Below are 24,406 nucleotides of genomic sequence, written 5' to 3' on the forward strand. Positions count from 1 at the left end.
GACTTTCTGAACGAACGGACTTGGCCACACGCGAATGGACTAAGTCCATTCGAAAATCCATTAATTTTGAACATGATGACATGAACGGGACTAAAAAAGGAAGTTCAGTAGCCAATAGTTTCCCTTGCATTGTATTTGGTCCGTTGGACCAGCATACAGACGAACGGTTTTTCTGATAGGAATTGAGTCAGTCGGACAGATTTGAAACGTTCTATTTATAGGTCTGTCTGATTTTTTTAACGAAAAATTATCAAGTTAGCCCACACATGATCGGATTGTCTGACGGACTGATTCTGTTGGACCTAGTCTGCCGGAAAGTCTGGTCGTGTGAACGCAGCATTGAGAACAAATTTGAAACCAACCATCCAAAACAGGAATACACCACATCCAGGACAACACCTATCATGCGCCCTGATCAGCAGTCAAGCACAAACACAAAATTCATGATTTTATCACTCAACACAACACAGACTGTCTCTTCATCACGGAAAACTGACTATCACCTGACTGTAACATCATTCTAGTGGAGTTAGTGCCTGAGAACTACTGCATCCTAACTGAGCACAGAGTCAGTCAAAGAGGAGGTGGCCTTGCAGTAGGGATGAACCGAACACCCCCCCGGTTCGGTTCGCATCCAAAACATGCGAACAGGCAAAAAATTTGTTTGAGCGTTTGAAAGTCTATGGGACACGAACATAAATAATCAAAAGTGCTAATTTTAAAGACGTATATGCATGGTATTGTCAAAAAGTGTTTGGGGGCCTGGGTCCTGCCCCAGAGGACATGTATCAATGCAAAAAAAAGTTTTAAAATTGCTGTTTTTTCGGGAGCAGTGATTTTAATAATGCTAAAAGTGAAACAATAAAGTGTAATATTCCTTTAAATATCGTACCTGGGAGTGTCTATTGTATGCCTGTAAAGTGGTGCATGTTTCCTGTGTTTAGAACAGTCTAGTTTAGACAGCAAAAGGACATTTCTAAAGAAAACAAAGTAATTTAAAACTACTCGCGGCTATAATGAATTGTCGGTCTGACAATACACATAAAAGTTAATTGATAAAAATGGCATGGAATTTCCCCACAGGGGAACCCCGAACCAAAATTTTAAAAATGTGTGGGTCCCCCTAAATTCCATATCAGGCCCTTCAGGTCTTGTATGGATATTAAGGGGAACTCCACGTCAATTTAAAAAAAAATGGCATAGGGTCCCCTCAAAAATCCATACCAGACCCTTATCCAAGCACGCAACCTGGCGCCCCCCCTCAAGAACCGTACCAGGCCACATGCCCTCAACATTGGGAGGGTGCTTTGGAGTAGCACACTAATACGCAGAGCACCCACCCGCAACAACAATTCGGGCTGGTTCAGAGACAGCGACGAGTCAACATCTCAAGAAGAGAAGAACAGAAGAACAGAAGAACAGAAGGCGGCAAAGACGGAGGCGTCAGCGGCGGCAGAAGACCGGGCCACTGCCAGTAAAAGGGCTGGAAGAAGGAGCGGAGGCCCGACAAGAAGAACCGAAGAGGGGGACAAGACCCCCGAAGTTGGAAGAAGACCCCCCGGGCAACAAAGAAGAAAGCCGGGCTCCTCCGCTAGTAAAAGAGCTAGCAGAAGATAGCGGAGGAGTCCGGCGAGAAGACCCCCCCAAGACGGAAGAAGACCCCCGGAGCTGTGCAATAAATAATTTTAAACCCTTGTGGGTTGTGTTTTATTTACATTTTTTTCATAGGTGAATGGGTAGGGGTACATTGTACCCCATACTCATTCACATAGGGTAGGGGGATTCCGATAAGCCCCCCACCAGCAGGCCAATGGCTAGGGTTGTTGGGAAGAGGCCCTTGTCCTCATCAACATGGGGAAAAGGTGCTTTGGGGTGGGGGGCCATGTGGCCCCCTTCCCCAAAGCCCCCCCCATGTTGAGGGCATGTGGCCTGGTATGGCTCAGGAGGGCAAGGGGCGCTCGCTCATCCCCACCCCCTTTCCTGACCGGCCGGGTAGCGTGCTCAGATAAGGGTCTGATATGGACCTGGAGGGGACCCCACGCCATTTTTTCGGCGTAGGGCTTCCCCTTTAAGTCCATACCAGCTGATGGGGCCAGCGACGTGTCAATCTCGGTGCCGAAGGCGGCGACATTGACTTCCTTCGCTAGTCCCGGCTACCTGGAGCCGCATTCAAAATGAACAGACTTTCCTCCATGTGGGGGCAAGTCCATTCATTTCAAAAGTACGGCGGAAAAGTCCCATGTGTGGGCAGGTCCGCTCATTCAAACAGTCCGGCGGACTTTACGGCAGTTTGTCCGCCAGACTAAGTGTGTTGGATAGTCTGATCGTGTGTACGCAGCATTAGTCTGCTCTTGCCCCTAGAAATTCCTGCACCATATAATGCAGACGCTGGCGATGGTTGCTTGAACTGTTCAGACCTTGACGCTGAGGGCTGAAATTTTTTTTAAAGGCATCGGTCAGCCAGCCACCTTCTCCACCGCTCTTCCTTTGACTGAACGAAGCCTCAGCAACACGTTGTCCAGCACCAGGAAATGGTAACCTCCCAGGGTCTGGAAATGCATTACACAAACCTTTCTTCAAGGCCTCCTGAAGATGTTTCATCCTCTGCTTCCTCTGCGAAGGCAGGGTGAGTTCTGCAACCTTGTAAAGTGGATCAAGAAGGGTTGGCAGCCAGTAATGATCCCTCTCCTTGATACCAGGAATCAGAGTGTCCTTTTGCAGGCTTTGCAGAATTGAGGAGGCCATGCAGCGTAAGTTTGCAGAGGAATTCAATTCTGAGTCCTCTGGGTCACTAAGGATAATCTTATCCGTAACTACCTCCTCCCAGCCACGTACAACTCCATGGGTTTCTGGGGACTGAAAACTATCCCTTGAAGACTGCTGCTGAGTATTATAGAAAAATATTTGACACGGAGACTATTTAGAAGGCTAATCCTGAAGGTCTCTGCCACATCCCAAAGAAATATGGAAAGAGAAAAATGCCCCAAAGGGATAGTATGGGCGGAGAACCAACACAGGATAGATGAAAAATTAGTGCAAAATATATATAAAAATATAAATTTTTATTCAACATACAACAATGTAACATCTAAAAACATTCATAGGAACAGGGACACAAATAAAGAAATACAACTGCTAAATGTTGTGGCAAACAATTACTCTTATGCCGCATACACACGATCGGAATTCTCAACGGAAAAAGCTCTGATGGTTTTCCCGGCGGAATTCCGACAGAATTTGGCTCAAGCTGTCTTGCCTACACACGGTCACACCAAATTCCGATTGTTTATAACTCGGTGACGTACAACACATACGACAGGACTAGAAAAAGGAAGTTCGATAGCCAGTAGCCAATAGCTTCTGTTTCGTAGTTGAACCTGAGCATGCGTGATTTTTGGCGTGTCAGAATTGCATACACACGATCGGAATTTCTGGTGATAAGCTCTCATCTGTCTTTTTTTGGCCGGAATTCCGATCGTATGTACGCGACATTAAGGACCTTAGGTCTAAAGAAGATTTTAGCTGCAGAAAAACCCTACATGTTTCGGAAATGTCAGGGCTGGCTTAGCCCTTCCTCCTCTGGACTGGCCGCTCAGCTGTCGGCTAATTACCAGCTCTCTTCTCTTTCCACAGTTACCAGCTGTTCCTGATGATGCTCATCTGACCTGCCTATTTAAAGCCTTCCTGCTCACTTTTTCATTTGCCTTCACATTGGTCACATCACAGGGAACTATCTCCTGCTGTTTGTTTCAAGACTGGCTTGCTGACATCCCACCTGGCTTCTTATCCTGCTTGCGGTTGCTCTCCTTGGATCCCTGACTTCTGGCCTGGCTGATTACCTGATCTGGTTAATGAACTTTGGACTGGCTGACTACCCGATCTGGCTACAGGACTCTGGCTATGCTTGACTACGCTTTTTTCTATTTACCTTTTTATTATTAATAAACAAGTGTGATTTGATTGTACTTCTGTCTCAGTCTGTTTCATGGTTTCTGACAGTACGCGAAGGCCATGAATTCAGAAGATACAGTCAATCCACTTGTTGGTAATATTTTTTCCAGATTGGATGAGCATGATCACCGCATGAATCGCACAGCTCACCTGGAATCCACCACGGTGGCTGCTCCGGTACAACCTGAGTCGCAGGCCGTCCCTGCTGATGCGCCAGTCTCTGTGCAGGCACCGCCTCGAGCATTACCTCTATAAGAGGTATGTCTGGTTCTGCTCCACTTCCCCAGCAATTTGGGGGTGATCCAGTTCAATGCAGAGGGTTTCTCAATCAGGTTGAGATATACTTCGAAATGCTGCCCCAGGCGTTTCCCACGGACATAAGCAAAGTAGGTTTCGTGATATCTTTGCTTTCTGAGAGAGCCTTGGCCTAGGCTAACCCTCTATGGGAGACGCAAAAACCTGTTGTCTTGAGTTACCCTCAGTTTGTGGCCTTCTTTAACCACTTTCAGACCAGACCAATTTGCTGGTCAAAGACCAGACCACTTTTTGCGATTCGGCACTGCGCCGCTTTAACTGACAATTGCTCGGTCGTGCGACACGGCTCCCAAACAAAATTGACGTCCTTTTTTTCCCACAAATAGAGCTTTCTTTTGGTGGTATTTGATCACCCCTGCGGTTTTTATTTTTTGCGCTATAAACAAAAATAGAGCGACAATTTTGAAAAAAAAACGCATTATTTTTTACTTTTTGTTATAATAAATATCCCCATAAATATATAAAAAAACATTTTTTTTCCCTCAGTTTAGGCCGATACGTATTCTTCTACACATTTTTGGTAAAAAAATCGCAATAAGCGATTATTGATTGGTTTGCGCAAAAGTTATAGCGTTTACAAAATAGGGATAGTTTTATAGCATTTTTATTAATAATTTTTTATTATTTTTTTTTTTACTAGTTATGGCAGCGATCAGCAATTTTTATTGTGACTGTGACATTGTGGGGGACCCATCTGACATTTTTGACACATTTTTGGGACCATTGTTATTTATACAGTAATCACTGCTATATAAATGCAGTGATTCCTGTGTAAATGACACTGGCAGTGAAGGGGTTAACCAGTGGGTGGCAGTTTAGGGGTTAAGTGTTCCTAGGGGCGTGTTACTAACTGTGGGGGGGTTGGGCTTTCATTTAGTGAACACTGATCTCTGCTCCAATCACATGGAGCAGAGATCAGCGTCACTAGTTGCTAGGCAGAATGGAGAAATGTTGTTTACAACGGCACTTCTCCATTCGGCCACTCCGTGAGACTATCGCGGGGATGCCCGCGGCGATCGAGTCCACGGGTCCCGTGACCGGACTCACGGGGGTCCCGACCAGCGCGGGAGCGGGCCGCCAGCGGCGCGCTCCCGATGGCAGGGCGGCAAATTTAAAGGGACGTACATGTACGCCCATTTGCCTGCCCGTGCCATTCTGTCGACGTACATTGTCGTGCGCTGGTCGGCAAGTGGTTAAAAGGGTTTTTGACGTTCCCGCATGCTCCGCTTCTGCTGCCAAGTGCCTCATGTCCATCAAACAGAGTACAAGAACTGTTGCCGACTACGCCATTGAATTCCGTACTCTGGCAGCAGAGGTTGCTTGGAACAATAAGGCCCTCGTGGCTGCTTTTTCTCATGGTCTTTCAGATTCCATCAAGTATAAGATAGCAGCCCGAGATATACCCACTGAGCTGGAGAGCTTGATCTCGTTTGCCATCCTCATTGACGCCAAATCAAATAGTGTGTATGGGGCTTGACAGTTTATTCCTGACATGATCATGTCTATCTCCCTCCTTGCATGTATTCATTCTTTCTAGAGTTTATGTTGCAATATGTGTGTTTGATAGGTGATTTTGATATCTGCAGGAGTTATATTGCATATATGTACCTAATTGATTGAATCATAACCATGAACATGTTGTTTGCGGCTGACAGTTTGGTCTGCATGCAATTATCTGGTCTTTCTGACATGGGGTTAGTTAGTGTTTTCATGCTGTGCTGTGTGATGGGAATCCTGTCTGCCTACAGGGTTTTTTCACAGAATTTGGTTTAACCTACCTGTGCAGGCACAAGAGCAATATTTATTAATATATTTTTCTTCCTATATATGTATATGTTTAAAAAATCGTTGAAAAACAGCGCTGACCAAAAAGTACTCAAATTAGGAATAATCCAGTGCTAGTGAGACAAAAGATTAAATGAAAAATTAAATGATAATGGTAATAAATTCTTGCCGCAACCCAATGTGAGACACACACAATATACAACAATCCAAAAGAGAAAGCTGCGCTAGAACTTATAAAATACCAAAATCACAATATGACATAATGTATCCTATTTTTTGCAAAAATTTCAAAGATTGCAAAATGGTGCAAAAATCAATAAAAATTTAATGTTAAAAATATAAACAGTCCAAGAAAGAGGGGAGAAAGACAGGATGATGAATCTCAGTCCATTCCAGTGACTTCATAAAACACCCTTCAAGTATGTAGCAGGTGCACCCAGAGGAAAGAGGGACCTCAAGAGGTGAGTGAGCTCACAATCCATCCCTGTCTGTGACTGAATTCTCCCCTCTTCTGCCTCTGATCTTGCTAAATGATTGTGGTGGAACGGGAGACGCTCTGAGAAGGGGGTACAGGAGTTGGAAACACCAGCAGAGCCTATTAAAGGGACCAGGAGTGATTGTCCTATTTGCAAGCTCGTATGATCTCCTTAAAAAAGAGATCTTGGCAGCTGGTAAGCCTCACTGAATTTGGTGGTGGATAAACCTCTTTCCTCTGGGTGCACCTGCTACATACTTGAAGGGTGTTTTATGAAGTCACTGAAATGGACTGAGATTCATCATCCTGTCTTTCTCCCCTCTTTCTTGGACTGTTTATATTTTTAAAATTTATATTTTATTGATTTTTGCACCATTTTGCAATCTTTGAAATTTTTGCAAAAAATAGGATACATTATGTCATATTATGATTTTGGTATTTTATAAGTTTTAGCGCAGCTTTCTCTTTTGGATATATGTACATGTTTACATGAGAATTCTAATGCTAGGCATGCACAGGCGCTTCTACCGGGAAACTCTGCAGGCAGTCTTATCAAAGTACATATACATATATGCACACATATTTATGGAAAGCTTTTTAAACAACATTTTTTGTTCTTAGAAGACTTTCTTGAGTGGGATATTTCCCACCTGTTTAAGGTGGTTTAATTATGTTAAGCATGCATCACCATCAAATTTTTCGTCTTTATTTATATATCTTTTATGGGTTTGGCTTGTTTGTCTTTATTTTTGTCCTAAGAGTTAACCTTGTGATCATGTGAGAGAGAGAGAATTCCAGCTGACTTGCCTTTATATCAACTGAGAGCATTGTGTCACCTGTAGTGGGCTTACACAATGCCTAATTACACCAATTTAAATTTTTTCCTGCTTGCATATATATGTCTTCTGTCATTATTTTAAAACTTAGCTATGAATAAGCACCTACTATAACGTGTGAAACGTGTTAATGGTTTTATTATAATAATAAAGAAATTGTTTTCATTGGAGTGCGGCCATCCAGACCTTTTTGTTCAATTTCTGCATGTGCACTGATGAGGCGGCACAAATATGCACTGATGAGGTGGCACAGATGGGCACTGATCAGGTGGTACAGATGGGCACTGATCACTGATGGCACTGATCACTGATGCAACAGATGGGCACTGATGGCACAGATGGGCACTAATTATATATGGCACAGATTGACACTGCTCCTAAATGACACTGCTCCTAAGTGACACTGTGGGCACTGATTGGGCACTGTTTGGGCACTATATGTTATCCGTTCACTGTAACATGTAAATGTTTTAAATCACTCACAGTTTCAGCTCTCTCTCCTCACAGATTCTCTCTCTCCTCACATGCGGTCTCTGTCTGAGGAGGGAGGACTGTCAATGAGAGATGATCTCATATGTTTACATTTGAGATCATCTCTCATTGGCCACGCCATTCTCTTAGTAAATGGCTGCTGTGATTGGCCATTTACAGTGATCTGTGATTGTCTGTGTCCAAGGAACACGGCCAGGACAGATTTTCTCCTATGCGCGTGGGGTACAAGAAAAGGGAAGGACGTCTATTGACAGCCTCCCGGCAATGTAGGTCCACGCTGTAGCCATCATTCAGCTATAGCGCAGACGGGAACTGGTTAAAAAGCACGTAGCCACATCCTAAATTACCGTTGCGTTTTGTGTATTAACACTTCTTCAGCGGCGGATGTTACAGAAAATCTGCAAAAGATAGAGTATAAGTATATCTAGTTTTAAAACTAAATTAAATAGCAAGAAACAGGGTTCCCAAGCCTAGATACTTACATAAAACCAAAGGCAAAAAATATATATGCAGCTGTGGAGGGCGGGGACTGCCAGGGCTAAAAAATGTGTCTGTTTCGGGAGATGAGGTATTGAGGAGCATCAAGGCAGTGGGACTCAGGCAAGACAACCCCACAAAAAGAGATATCCATTTTCATAATGTGGTATTACGTGATGGCCAGAAATAGATTTAACAGAAGGATCTGTATAGGATAAATAGAATATCCATAAGATAATATACTTGAATTAAGGTGAATAGACACTTAATACCAAGGTAAGAAATTAAAGAAGAGATGTGCACAGGCCAGGTTGTGGTTATAGACCACAACCTGTGGAGGAACAGAAGTGATGAGTGACCTCAGTACCTTAGATAGCCCGAACCTCAGAGAGGCAATAGGGAAAGATGAAGAGAGTGTCAGATAAGCAATGTGGAAATGTAAAGATAGCTACCATAGGCATCTGTTAGTGAATCAAATCCTCCTGCAAAGTGTCATGGGTTGTGAATGACCACATCTTACAAATAAGCGCCTGCATACGGGCGATGTGGTCTCAAAGTTTTGTCCATCATTCGCTGGAATGATGCAGGGCCCACATGCAGGCCAAACGGCATCAGCTTGTACTGAAACAAGCCCTCAGGAGTGGAAAAGGCAGTCTTCTCCTTGGCTGAATCAGTTATGGGTATTTGCCAATAGCCTTTTGTTAGGTCTAGAATCGTTATGTAGCAACCCTGTCCCAACCTGTCCACGAGTTTGTCGACCCGAGGCATTGTGTATGCATCGAACTTGGACACACTGTTGAGTTTCCTAAATTCGTTACAAAACCTGAGAGTGCCATTGAGTGTTGAGACCAGAACTATGGGGCTCGACCAATCACTGTGGGACTCTATCACGTCCAACTCTAACATATTTTTGATTTCCTTTGTGGTTGCCTCTCGTCTGGCCTCTGGGATTCTATATGGCTTTACATTTACGCAAACCCCAGGTTGCGTCACTATATCATGCTGGATCACCTTGGTAAGTCTGGGTAAGGGGGAGAAAAAGTCTCTATTTTTGTATACAAATGCCCTAATGTCACGTTGTTGTGCCACGGACAGGGAATTCATTATGGGAATGTCAGGTGTCACTGGTACCCGGTCTATTGGAGGCAGTGATGTGGCCAGTAAAATCTCTCTGTCCTTCAAGGGCTTTAAAAGATTCACATGATTTTATTGAATTTGTTGTGGTTTCCTTTTCCCTGGCTGGTGGACTATGTAGTTTACCTCCCTAACCTTTCAACAACCTCAACGGGACCCTGCCACTTGGCTAGGAACTTACTTTCCACTGTAGGAACCAGTACCAACACTCTGTCCCCAGGGCTGTAAGTACAGACCTTGGCACCCAATCATAGACCCTCCTCTGGGCCTCCTGGGCTTGCTCTATATGTTCTCATACCAGGGGCAGGACAGCTGCGATTAGATCCTGCATCAAGGAGACATATTCTATGATGTTTCTATATGGGGTGGCTCTCCTTCCCACATTTCTTTGGTGACACCTAACAGCCCCCTGGGAGGTCTACCATACAAGAGCTTAAAAGGGAAATAGCCTGTGGATGCCTGCAGAACCTCTTATATGGCCATGAGATATGGTAGCAAAAAAAATCCCAATTTCTCCCATCTTTGTTCACCACCTTTTTCAGCATACTTTTCAAAGTTTTATTAAATCTTTCCACAAGACCATCCCTTTGTGGGTTGTAGACAGAGGTACGAAAATGGGAGATTTTGTATAACTTACACAGTTCCTTGGTAACACTGGACATAAATGGGGTGCCCTGATCAGTTAAGATCTCGTTTGGAATCCCCACTCCACTAAACACCTTGACTAACTCCTTGGCAATAGCCTTAGCGGAGGTGTTATGCAAGGGTATGGCCTTAGGATAGCACATTGTATAGTCCAGGATTACCAAAATATGCTGGTGCCTCCGGGCAGACTTCACTATCGGGCCCGCCAGGTCTATCAAAATCCTCTCAAAAGGGACCTCGATTATTGGTAGCGGGATAAGGGGACTGCGAAAATGGGGCGACGGTGATTCACAGTACTCACTGACATCTGCATACAACCCGGGTGAGAAAAAAATCTGAAAATAAGAATGAAAATCTGAAAATTCAAATAACCAAAAATCTGAAATAATAACTAATAATAACTTAACTATTACTAACTATTAAATTATAGGTATTGGAATTTCCTTTCAGATTTGGCTGTTAGTGAACGTAAGGAACACGAGTTTATTCAAAGTTACTTAACAAATTAATAATAATAATAAATAATAATAATAAAAAATGTATTATTATTATTGTATTCTGTTCCATTTGTTTAGATGCAGCATTCATTATTTTGGATAATTCGGAACTTCAGATACATTTGTAATCATTATGTTCACTAACAGCCAAATTTGAAAGGAAATTTCAATACCTATAATTTAATAGTTAGGCATTATTAGTTAGTTATTATTTAGAATTTCAGGATTTTCTTATTTTCGTATTTTCCTTTTTTATTTTTGAATTTTCGAATTTCAGAATTTTTGAATTCCCAATTTTCGCATTTTCGAAAAAAAGCCCCAAAAAACGAAAACTCAAAGCACGTCCTAAATTGGCCCTGCTGCCACCACCCTAGTCAAGGGTGAAGAATATAGGCTATTTAAGAAATGTTGGAATGCACCCGTGAAGGTTTACTGACTAAGGACCATGGATAGGCATTGGAAGCTCACATTGTCAAAAGCCTTCTGAGCATATAGTGTAATAATGGCTAGGTCTTCCAAGGAACAAGCTTTCACATATTCCAACACTGTTAGAACTTTCCTAATGCTGGTTGCTGGGCGTCCATTGATGAAACTTGACTAAGCTTATAGAATTCCAATGAGAATTCACTGGGTCTTGAAGCTTTGCTGCTTGCAAGATTTTTAATAGCCATGGAAACATGCTACTTGTTATTGGGAAAATTAAGGTTTGCAAGTGGATATGATCTTTGTTAGGCAATTGGATAAAATGAAGGAATCTAGTGGCTTCAGTTAGATCTATAGGGTCTGTGGCATACACAAAGGAATAAAAGGTTTCTAGAATTGTATTAATATCTTTAGAGGAGGAAACCAGTTTCCCTTGTTTATCTTTCAGGGAGGTGATATGTGTCAGCTGATGATGGCCCTTACATAACCTTACTAACAGTTTTCCTGTCTTATAGTATTTGTGGATTCGAAGGTCCGGATAGGCAAATGTTATATGTTTTGTTGTTCCGCACATAGATCAAACAAGGGTTTGGCCTCATGTCATATCTTTCTATGGTCTGGGTATTCTAATGGACAAGGAGAGTTTGCTTCCTTTTACTGCCCTAATGCTTTTTATCTTATAGAAAAATACAGGCGGTCCCCGGGTTACAAACAAGATAGGGTCTGTAGGTTTGCTCTTAAGTTGTCTGTTTGTAAGTTGGAAGATGTACATTTTTTAAGTGTTGCTCCAGAAAAAAAAATATTTTTAAGCTTTTTTGATAGCACATGGAAGGGTTAACACACCTGTAATGTTTGTTTTGCTGTCTGTGCCCCTGCTCAGAAGATTTCACCTCACTTTCTGTATCAATGTCAATTGGATTTTGAAAATCTTGGGTTATTGTAGAAACAAGCCTTGGTGATAAAGCATCATTGGAGGTACCTTTTTCCCATAATAACCCTTACAGGGGTGAATTTCCCTTCCTAAGGGTAGATTTCCCCTTTCTTCCTGTTGTCTCCCTCCGTTTGTAAGTAGGAGTCATTTGTAAGTCGGATGTTTGTAACTAGAGGACCAACTGTACATAGGAAATGATCTTGCCCAACAGGAAGGCCTTACTGGCATCCCAGAAGAGGTTTGTATTATGTTTGTAAGAGGCGTTTGTAGTTGCATATTCTGTACAGGTATCCTGGAGAATAGGCTTCAGCTTTTCATCATGGGCTAGGTACAGAAGGAATCTCCATTGCTTAACAGTAGGATAGCCTCCAGGTATTGATCAGACCTACTGTTGTGGTCACCTAGAAGAGTGTTGTAGATCGATCTGAAGTAGTAGCAAGGGCTATTACATCTTGAGCCCATCTGTCCTCATCATTATTCTTAAAAGAATTAAAAACTCCCCTACTAGATGTAGATATTGTGTTTTCTGCAAGAGCCAGTCAGTGATAGTGCGGAAATATGATATACCAGGTGAATTATGGCATATCATGTATGTTGGTAATTAAGAGTTCATGGTAGGGAATTTAAGCTGGACCGTATCATCTTTCACAATCAGTACCAGGTCATATATCAGGTTTTTATAGCATAGGATCTGTTCCCCCACTTTGTGGTCTACAGCTGCTGATCCGAGTACCTTACCCACCCACAGCTTCTGCATATGGGAAAAAATCAGCCTCTAACAAGTGGGTCTCCTGCAATAAAGCAATATCTGCTAATACCGGTGTCTCAGTACCTTTATTTGGCCAAGGAAATCCACGCTCTTAATTTGCCAGGAGGCTACATGCATAGACCTTGGAATAATGGGAGAAATAGTACTTCTTATGGCTGAAAATAGACAATCAGGAATGCCATGGGCTCACATAGCAGAGACCAAGCAGAAGATGAAAATAAAAACCAGGAAGGAAAACAGAACAAACTGAAAACAGAATACAGCATACAAGTGACTTTACTTTTACTTTTGACTTGCCTTTTTTCCACACGTGACTTCCAGCATCTCACACAGGGCAACCATGAGCCTGTACGCCGGGACAGAATGGATACCCGGGATCCAGTGTGAACAGGCTCAAGGTGTAGTGCTCAAGAACATATTGCATAAAACCAAATACCATACAAACACTGTACAAAAAAGGCACAGCATAGGATTCTCAGCACCTGCAACACAATGTAACCAACATCAGATGTAAACCCTAATCATAGTAAGCATAGCATCACCTCAATTTGTACTGTCCTGAGGAATTAGCATAGCATGGCCTTTTAGGAGGGTCCTTCCTGGGGCTGCTCCCTGCTCCCAGATAAGCTTTTATCCAATTTGGTGGTGGTGGCTAGCTGGTGCTGAGAAAGCGATTGGAGAAAGACTTCAGCTTCCACAGGGGTTTGAAAAGTAAGTTGTTCCCCCTCCAGAGATGGTACATGAAACAAAGCTTGATAGGCTAGTGTAAATCTTATGCCTTTTTTTAAGAGCATAGAAAAAACGGCTTAGAACTCTGTACATTTGCGAGATAGGTCTACTGAGTAATATGGAAAAATTCAGAAGTTTTTGATTGTCCAATTGAACGGATCACGCTTTTCTAAAACACTGCAGTATAGGTAGCCTATCCACGTAATTCAGATACAGATGTCTTACAATTATTTAAAGGACGATGTGCCCTTTCTGCCACACATTTGTCAGATAATCCCAGGGCTTCTGGGATGTGTTAAAGTCCCACCTAGGGGGTACTCCAATTTTTTATGTATACAGGGCTGTGGCAAACTCACTAACTGTACTGTCATGTTGAAAACATTTGTACATTTAGAAAAAATCCCACAATGTAATTTCTGCATCAATACAATTTTCCAGTGATGTACAGTAGTGATGGGCTGAACACGAACATTACCCCCCCCCCCCCCCAATTCAGCACTCACCAAAACTCCCGAACAGAGAAAAAGTTTGGACCTCAGCCGCAAACTCTTTTAAAGTCTATGGGACCCGAACATGAAAAATCCCCATTTTGAAGGATTATATGCAAGTTATTGGCCATTAAAAGGGTATGGGGGCCCGAGTACTTCCCTGGGGGACATGTATCAATGCAAAAAATATATATATTTTAAAAAGTGTATAGAACCTGCTGCAGAAAAACTGACCAAATAAAAGTCATTTTAATTGATTATCACAGTTGCAAGCAATTGCCGCCAATACAAAAAAAGGTGAGGGGTCATGCATGCTAAGCCCTTTGGGTCTGGTATGAATTTTAGGGGAACCCCACGCCAACATTTTTTTTAAATTGGCGTGGGGTCCCCCCAAAATCCATACCATACCTTATCTGAGCATGCAGCCTCACAGGCCAGAAAAGGTGGGGACAAGCGAGCGCCCCCCTTTCTGAACTATTCCAGGCCACATGCCTTCAATGGGGACAGGGGCCTTTTCCCGACAGCCCTGGGAAGTGGTTGTGGGGGTCTGCGGGCAGGAGGCTTATCAAAATCTAGCAGCATCCTTTAAAAAGCGGTCCCCCATATCCTGCTCCTCCCTTTGTGAATGAGTAGGGGTACATTATACCTCTTCTCATTCATGCAAAAAAGTGTCAAAAATAAATTGCTCCACCAGTGAGAAAGGCTAACCACTGAGTGCCTGCTCCGCCTTGTGACAGTTGTTAAATAGGTGAGGGGGCACCTGGTGACGTCACCTGATGGCACCGCCCCTTGTGAAGTCACCAACCCAGCATGCATCGACCGGTGACATCACATGGGGTTGATGCCACAAGATGACGTCACCAAGTGGCCCCACCCCTTAGCTATTTAAGAACTGTCACATAGCAAAGCAGGCATTCGACACTTGGCCTTTGTCGAGGGCAGAGCGTTTTTGTTTTTTATTTTTTCAGGTCCAGTGCAGACATCATGATTGATGATGGATCTACATCAGGGGACATTGTTATTTTACTTTTTTTAATAAGGCAATTGTCAAAAAACTGCCTCCTGTCTTTATTTTAGACACTTTTTTGGTGAATGAGTAGGGGAGCAATGTTCCCCTACTCATTCACTTGGGGGGATCTGAGGACCCCCTTGTTAACCACTTGCTGCCCTTATAACTTAATTATACTTTTATTATTATTATTATACAGGATTTATATAGCGCCGATAGTTTGTACAGTGCTTTACAACATGAGGGCAGATAGTACAGTTACAATACGATTCAATACAAGAAGAATCAGAGGGTCCTAGTCCTTAGAGCTTACAATCTAGATGTTACAAAAAATGAGAGGAATTAAAGTTTGGGACTTTAAATGAGTAAATGGCCTGGTAAGGTTGAATACCTCCATCCCTGTCGCTGTGAAAAAAATGTGGAAAGAAGGGGGAGGGGAAAGGGAAATTGGACTTTAATTGAAACATTGGGTACGAAATAAAGTAAAGCTGATATTTAATGTTCATAATCAGGGTGCATTATATTAATTATACATCAAAACCCATTTTGATTCATACATTGTAATGATACAAAATCTAACAATATGCATGATTAAATACATATAAAGTACAATTTAGCCAATATAATCTGGGCTTCTCTTAATCCCCAACATAGATAATAAACAAGTTTGTACAGCAAAGTAAGCCCAATGGATCGTATATATACACATACACAATAGTACCTAATTGTGGGACCTCAGGGATCCCTATCATAGGTATTCATTATATCATCTGATGAGGAGTAGACATAAACACCCATGGAACCTAGGATATGGCAGCAAGGTGGCACTGCTGCACTGGATTACATACCTAGTATGTGATCCAACACGTCCGTGTCTGTGGCATGCCTACGCGCCGCAGGCAATCCACTCCAGCTGGGATTATACAGACTCTATGTACCCCAGACTCTATGTCTGCCGGCACTCAGTGATCATTCAGCACAGAGGATTTTTTAACCAAAAATATGTAGCAGAATGCATATTGACCTAAACTGATGAAGAAATTAGATTTTTATACATTTTTTTTTAATTTAATGTGTTTTATAGCAGTAGGTAAAAAATAATGTTTTTTGTTTTCAAAATTGTTGGTCTGTTTTTTATATCACATTAAAAATAAAAACTGCAGATGTGATCAAATACCACCAAAAGAAAGCTCTATTTGTGGGGGGAAAAAAAGGACATCGATTTTTTTTTTTTGGGTACAGCTGTGTACGACCGTGCAATTTCCTGTTAACATAACTCAGTGCCATATCTTAAAAAGTGGCCTTGTCATGAAGGGAGTAAATCTACTGGAGCTAAAATGATTAAAGGGGGCTTTCAGATTCTGATAAGCCATCTGCCTGCAGACCCCCACAACCACCACTCAGGGCTTTGGGGAAGAGACCCTTGTGCCCATCAACATGGGGACAAGGTGCTTTATGGTGGGGGTGGCAGAGACCTCCCTGCCCCAAAGAACCCCCCCCATGTTGAGGGCATGTAGCTTGGTATGGTTCAGGAGGGGGGTGCTCACTCATCCCCCCCCCTTTCCTAGCCTGCCAAGCAGCATGCCCAGATAAAGGTCTGGTATAGATTTTGGGGAGGACCCCACACTTTTTTTTTTTACAAAAAATAGCATGAGGTTCCCCTTAAAATCCATACCAGACAAAAGGGGCCTTTACTTTGTTTTTTTCATTTAGCTGTCAGCGGGAAGCTGATAACTCATCTGTTGTTCAGGACGCAGCTTTCCGGCCCCACTCCTTAACAACCTATTGACTGTGTGCTCGGGTGATGTTCAGGCTGAACTTATTCTCAGTCTGAAGTTTGTCCACAGGGCCATCTTTAATTTTGATTGGGCCCTGGGTAAACATTTTCTCCCCCCCCCTCCATTCTGAGACATACAAAAAATAGCAGATAGACTCAAAATCAGTTTAGTGCAGCAGATCATGCAGTAATTGCAATTGTTTGCCAGAGGTTACAGCCAATTCCTTACCACTCACTGGCTGGTTGCTAGAGGTTACAACACATAATTTCTGCTTGTGATTGGTTGCTAGAGGTTTCTGCACATTATTACCGCTCACTGATTGGTTGCTATAGGTTAATGCATATAATTACCACTCACTGAGCAGTGGAGCAATCCCAAATTATTGAGCAAGTAAAGCAGCGCATTAATACACATGCTACAGGAGAGGGTCAGAGAGTGCAGACATACTGCAGGAGATTACCAGAGACTGTGGACATACTGCACGAGACTACCAGACTGTGGACATACTGCACAAGATTATAGGAGACTGTGGACATACCGCAATCTGTATGAGATTACCAGAGACTGTGGACATACTGCATGAGATCACCAGAGACTGTGGACATACTGCATGAGATTACCAGACTGCGGATATACTGCATGAGATTACCAGAGACTGTGGACATACTGCATGAGATTTCCAGACTGCGGATATACTGCATGAGATTACCAGAGACTGCAGACAGACTGCATGAGACTACCAGAGACTGGAGACATACTGCATGAGATTACCTGTGAATTGGGGCCCTGATGACAGCTTTGCAGAGTGCACAGAGGACACGGAAGGCTATATTCGCATGCTAGCCAGCAGAGAGAGGCCGGAGCTGGGAGCTCTATTCGGAACAGAGCAGCTGTAGTTAGAGCAGTGATCGGAGTGGGCGCGTCAGTGGAGCTGGGAGCTCCACTGAGACGCCCACTCCGATCACTGCTCTAACTACAGCCGCTCTGTTTCCAGCATACAGGCTACATGGGGTAGGGTCAGTGCGTCAGTGGAGCTCCCAGCCCCGCCCCCTCACTGCTGGCTAGATTGGGAATACAGCCTCCTGTGTCCTCTGTGCACTCTGCAAAGCCGTAATCGGGGCGCAATTCACGGGTAGCATGGGCCCCCCTACAAAGATTGGGCCCAGGGCAGGTGCCCTGTTTGCCCATCCCTAATGTACAGTAGATTCACATCAATCACAATGGTTCCTGTCACAAATTACAGATCACCCAATTGGCTTCTGTAAGTAAACAAGCCTGAGGCATTTCTGGATTGCATTATTGATCAAATATGATCATGACCGCATTTTGTCAACAATGTCACCCAGAATCCCCACTGGCTTGTTTGCAGAGGCTGGCAGAAATGTGTCATGTCATTTATCAGCAGTAATTTTATAGCCACTAAATGACAAACTGGTAAACAAACAACAACCAGGGGTTTGAATGGACAAACATGGAGCAGGTTGTTCACACATTTGCCAAACAATGGACAGGCTGGATTAAGCCAGGTTACACATGGGTCGGTGGGAGACATTGGCCCGTTAAAAACAAAACAAACAAAAAACAGCCTGCGTGTATGTCTGTTCGACATGCATGCTTGAAAACCAGCAGCGTACCGACTCCTGATTAGCGCTCTCAGCAAATGGCAGAGACCACTGATTGGAGTGTTCTGGTGGGGGGGGGGGGGGCATCCTCATGTCAGTGGGGGGAGATCTCTGCACTTATGTCAGGTTATTAGTACATCATCTCCGGCCAGAGCTGACAGTTTTTTTTTACATGCAACCCAGTGTAGTGTGTACCCATCTTTAGGGTCAAACTCCTGTTCACCTAGAGCCAAATCCCTATCTCTTGTCAAGTCTACAAGACTTATTAGACTGTTGTCTTTAATAATGAGAAAAAGTATCCACTTGATCAAGGCTGCTTTGGCTGTCATACTAGGGAGGATTTTATTTATATTTGTTGTCAAGTAAGAGGTAGCCTTTTTCTCTAAATAAGACAATACTCATATGTGCCCTAATGATCCACAATGGATGTGAATTTTAATTATAGGTCCACTTTAATAGCCATGCTATTATTGTAGATGTCTACGAGAAGGGAATAAAATAAGCTAATGCATTTAACTAAAGAAGGGTCAATAAATACCAACTCCACAACATGAATAAGAGATCTCATGTCCCTCCTGTATACCATAAATTCCGATTATTATCAGACAGTATATGTTATAGCCACCAGATAAAGTCAAAATAATAATATGAAAAACATGTTCAGTCCAAATGCTTGTGAAAAATAAGACACATTTGAAAAAAAAAATGTCCTATTGTATGGTTGACATTGTTCACTCCCTCCCTTTTTTTCTGTTCTTCCTGTAAACTTCAATAAAAAATATTGAACAAGGAAAATATAGCAAGCAGAATACAAAATGTGTTCAATTTGTATAAAAGTGGATGTTTTTCTAGTACTGTATGCATGGAAATCTTAAACACAATTGTGTCTGGGTTAACTTCTTATTAAAAATGTTCTGCTTCTAAGATTTAAAAGTTAAGGAGATTTCTAATTTTATTTATCCTACAGATGTTGGGAACTGAGCGCTGGAGAAATAAAATGGATATACCAAGGGCCAATACTAGCAGCAATTGGGGTAAGAAGATATTCATTATAAAATGCATGTACTGTAATGTTTTACAATAATTATCATTATAGAATTGTATTTTCATAGCTTATGATTTGCAGCATGGTTCTCTTTATAACTTCTAAAGGTACAACTAAATCTACAGAGGTGAATTTAAAGGAAATTTGTCTAGGTAAAGATATAGGAATATTATTATGCACCTGTTTTTAAAAAGAGTACTCTTGACAGCTGTCACCCTTTTCCTCCATTCACTACTAACTGAGTCACTGATCCAGAACACATATGTGCATCAACTGTCCAGATAAGTAGAGTGACTCAACAAATAGTGAAGAAAGATAAAAATGACTGCTATGAACCAAAACAATTTTATTCCAATTTTATTACCCAGTTCACGCATTGTAATTTAGGGGGTTGTTCACACCAGTAATCCTGTTTCAAACCAGCAACCATACTAAACAACCAGAAATGGCACAAATCACCAGTCACAGCAACTTGAACACGGGGATAATATGAGGACAATTTTTACAATAAGGCTTAATGTACACGGGATGTTTTTTTTTACAACCTCTCCTGAATGATTTAACTTGACAGATAGTAACCCATGTTTAAAACGTCAGTTTTTCCGCATTTAAGGTTTAGAAGCATTTGAAAAAAATTAAAAACGCCTGTAAACAAAACACAGCTAAATCCGAGTTACTGCATTTAGTCACGTTTAGAAGCATTTGGCACTTGAAATGCCTCTAAACTCAGCATCTGAACTCATTTTTTTGCTTTCCAAAAAAGGCCTCTAAACTCAACTGCCTAAAAACAACATTAAACAAACCTGTGTACATGTACACATAAGATAACATTGGTTCATGAGTTGACATGAGTCCAGGGGCAGCTGAAAAAAAGCAGCCAACTGCCTCTAAACGTCCGTTTACCAGCAGCAGTGCACATGAGGCCTAAGAATGTTTTTTTTTTTTTTTTTACGAAAACAAATGCAGCATTTTTTTTTTTGGTAAAAGATGGTCTTTATACTAAATGTCAGAACTGGTACTTTAGATCTCCTTTAATCCCCAGCAGAGCCCTGGGGTAAATATCTAAGCAGCTAGAGATTAATATCTCCATATAATCCAAGCTAAGGGCTGGAAATGCAGCTTCACATAATTAGATTTTAAGTTCTTGCACCAATTATCTTCAAATTATATTGACTTAGAAACTAAGAGGGTTAATCATATGCCAACTGTTATACTAAGACTCATTTGTATGCATTACTCTTAAACAGGCTTTTAAATCTTTCTCTGCTTATGAGAGAATTACTAATGCTTTTATACTTTCGTTGTGGTCACTTTGCATAAAAGCATTGAAAATTGATGTAATGTTTTATTATTAAAAATTAACAATATTATTTTGTGCTGTAAGCTTGTTTCTGTGGCCTTTTTGAACTGTTTTATGGCAGCTTTTATATGATGAAAATTCATGCGCATGCATGCGTGTTTAAATTATTAAAGCTTCTCTTTAACAAAAGCGTTATGACATTGGCTGTTTATATATTTTATTATGGGTGAATCATCTCAGCAGGGGCACAAGCAGTGATAAAAACCTTACAGAGATTCTAACGTTTCAACACTGAAAAATTCATATTCAAATTCATTCAAATATTCACACATCTAAAATTAAAAAGAACATTTTGGGTTTAGATACGCTCTTATCTAGCCATGAAAGACGCAATTTAACCTGTAAGACCATTTTAGAATATGTTGTGCTATTAAAAAAAAAGGCAATACTGTACTAAGATTAACATGCCCACCCCTATCACCACCACCAGTAAAGCAGGAGTCCATTATTTTCTTGTGTCTTGTACCCATCAATGAGAAAATATTCATAGCCTACCTAATGCTTGATACACTTGTCTCAGCAGAAGAAAGGTAGATTAAACATACAGGGGCTGATTTACTAAGAAGAATGCATTGCGCCAGTTCATACCTTTTTCTTTTTTTTTTTTAAACTTGATACTACTTTATTAAAGATTTTTCAAATACAAAATAACAATAATATACACAATACAAAACAAAAAGATCTTCATTTCATACAAAATAATACAATGGCGAAGCTGCGCCCAACACACGTTGCCGCAAGCACGCCATGCACCTTTTCCGCCCGCCCACCCCCCTGCCCCTCTTCGAGCAAACACTGCTGGCACCAGTCACGCCAAACATAGCTGGATAGCAATGGGCACCAATCAATATGGAGGGGAAGAAAAGTAAAGACAAGAGACAGGCAAAGAGGCCCCCCACCCCACCCCCGATGATTCCCCACAAGGAAATCCACCTGGGGGGAGGGGGAAGGAAACCCCCCGCCCTCTGCCCACCAAGCGGGTGCTAGTCCACCCTCTCGGTAGACTCGCTCAGGGGGTAGCCCATGCTGATCAGCCAGGGGTTCCATAATATCCCAAATTTTTTTAAGTTGTTTTGTTTTATAAACATTGCTCTCTCACACCATATTGTAGAGTTGATTGCGTTAACCCATTGTCCGAATACCGGGGGATTTTTGGCTTGCCAATTTATTGCTATCAGCCGTCTGGCCTGGTACAAACACCTCAGGACGGACGGCTTAGTTGGAGGAGAAATTCTATCCTCCTAAAATATCCCCAATAAGCAAATCCTGGCCTCAGGTTTCAGGGTGATCTTAAAAACCCTGTTTATTTTAAGAACTATTTCTAGCCAGTAACTATACAATTTTGGACATTTCCATACCATATGGAAGAGGTCTCCCGATGCCCCACATCTGGGGCATTCGTCTCTAGGTTTCCTACCCATTTTCCACAACTTATAGGGGGTATAATATGCCCTATATATAAGGAACAAATGGGACACTCGCTGAGATGGGGATATAGAGACCAAGTTCCCCTGCTCAAGCGTCTTATCCCATTGTTCTTGGGTTATCGGGCCTACATCCCCTATCCAGCCCTGCCTGCTCTTAGCTGGGCCCTCACCTTTCAAGAACCTTCCTCTGATCTTTATGTATAACCGAGAGATCTGGCCTTTTGCTTGCCTTCGGTCCATAAGTCCCTGAAGCAGGGGAATTTCAGTCCGCTCAATAGCGAGTGACCCATATTGGGCTTGAATTCCATGTCTCAACTGTAGATATTTATAAAACATCCTGTTAGAAATATTAAATTCCTGTCTAATATCTTCGAAGGATTTCATTACATTCCCTTCATATAGGTGCACCAGTCTATTAATCCCCTGTCTGTCCCATTCTAGAGATCTATCTATATTGTTTAATTCACTCAGATGACGGTTATGCCATAGGGGAGTGTAAGCAGTTACACCCACATATCCCAACTTTTGCTTTGCTTTCTGCCATACCTTCCTCATTAAAACATTGGTGGGGCATCTATAGGCAAATGAATTAGCCTCCAAGACTTCAGGTAATAACTTATGGGGTACCCCCGCCATCATCAGTTTATGGTTTGGGGACCCTCCCTCTTGGAGCCCCGCCCCCGCTAAATGCTGGAGTTGGGCAGCCAAGAAATATGCTCCCAAATGGGGTATTGCCAATCCTCCCCCCGTGACGGGGAGCTGCATCGTATGCAACCCTATCCGGGCATGTCCCTTTTTCCAAATTAAATCCTGGATAAGTGAGTCCATTCTTTGGAACCATTTCTGGTTAATCCAAATTGGGGAATTGTGTAGAATATATAGTATTTGTGGCTGCCAAAGCATTTTTATTAGGTTGCAGCGTCCCACCATGGAGAGTAGGAGGCCACACCATCTGTTAAGTTTCAACTTCATTTTCGCCAATAATGGTGCTAGATTCTCGTTAACATATTGGTTTACTTCCCCAGAGATCCAGATGCCCAAGTACTTCAGCCTGGCCACCGTCTCTAGGCCTGCAATCGTTGGCGGCACCCTTTGATCACCAGGTCTGGGCAGTGGCAGGAGGGCTGATTTACTCCAGTTAATTTCTAAACCAGATTGTTGACCAAACTCCCCCATCAACTGCACAACTCTGTTCAGGGTAGAGTCCATATCCCCGATAAAAAACAGGACATCGTCCGCGAATAGGGCAATTTTATCTTCTTCTATTCCACGCCGGAATCCCTGGATGTCCGGGCGAGATCTTGCCAGGACCGCCAGGGGCTCCATAGCTAATACAAATAAGAGGGGGGACAACGGGCACCCCTGTCTTGTTTCCCTCTCCAGCTGGAATGCTTCAGAAAATTCAGTTCCCATCTTGATCTTTGCCCTAGGTTTGTTATACAGCAATTTTATCCATTGGATAAATAAGGGACCAAAGCCAAACCTCTCCAATACTCTCCACAGGTAGCCCCATTCCAGACTGTCAAAAGCCTTAGTAGCATCCAGGGCTAGAATAGCTCCCAGCCCATCGTTATCCCTGGGTATTTGGACATTGAGAAAAACTCTTCTGATGTTAGTGCTGGTTGCCCTACCCGGGATAAAGCCAGACTGGTCTGGATGTATTAGTTTATGGATATATTTATTTAAACGGATTGCTAGGGCCTTGGCTAGTATTTTAATATCCGAGCACAGCAGGGATATTGGCCGATATGATGAGACTTCCTGTTGATCCTTCCCCTCCTTAAGTGTTAAGATAATATTGGCCTCTAGCATCGAGGCGGGAAGTTCACCCACCTCTAATGCATGGTTCAATGTCTCCAAGAGTTCCGGCAATAGCGCTTCCCCATAGCACTTGTAAATTTCTGATGGTAACCCATCTGGGCCTGGGGATTTATAGTTGGGCATTTCAGCTACTGCATTTTTTAACTCCTCCAGCGTGAGTGGTAATTCGAGGGACAGTTTGTCCTGTTCTAGTAGTGTTGGAATTGCTGATTGAAGTAAAAAGTCAGTGACAAGGCTGTCTTGACCCTGCATAACTGATTTATATAAGTTTTTATAATAATCATGAAGTACCCTCATGATCGCAGGGGGACTAGAAACAAGATCGCCTTTTGGCGACTTAATCACCTGAGCTACTGTAGGGGAGCCGTTAGTTTGGACCAAAAGGGAGAGGGCTCTA

At 42.5% G+C, this 24,406-nt stretch overlaps 1 protein-coding gene across 1 annotated transcript in view; it reads left to right on the top strand.

The window, feature by feature from the left end:
* LOC143925695 (parathyroid hormone 2 receptor-like) overlaps nt 1-24,406 on the top strand; it is a 187,910-nt gene that overhangs the window by 88,128 nt on the left and 75,376 nt on the right. Inside the window, exon 3 of the mRNA XM_077450157.1 lies at nt 19,324-19,390. Within this exon, the coding sequence (XP_077306283.1) occupies nt 19,324-19,390 (67 nt within the window). The remainder of the gene's footprint in view (nt 1-19,323; nt 19,391-24,406) is intronic.

The sequence above is a fragment of the Lithobates pipiens genome, unplaced genomic scaffold, assembly GCF_037356315.1.
Source record: "Lithobates pipiens isolate NorthernLeopardFrog02 unplaced genomic scaffold, aLitPip1_a1.2 Scaffold_22, whole genome shotgun sequence".
Lineage (NCBI taxonomy): Eukaryota > Metazoa > Chordata > Amphibia > Anura > Ranidae > Lithobates > Lithobates pipiens.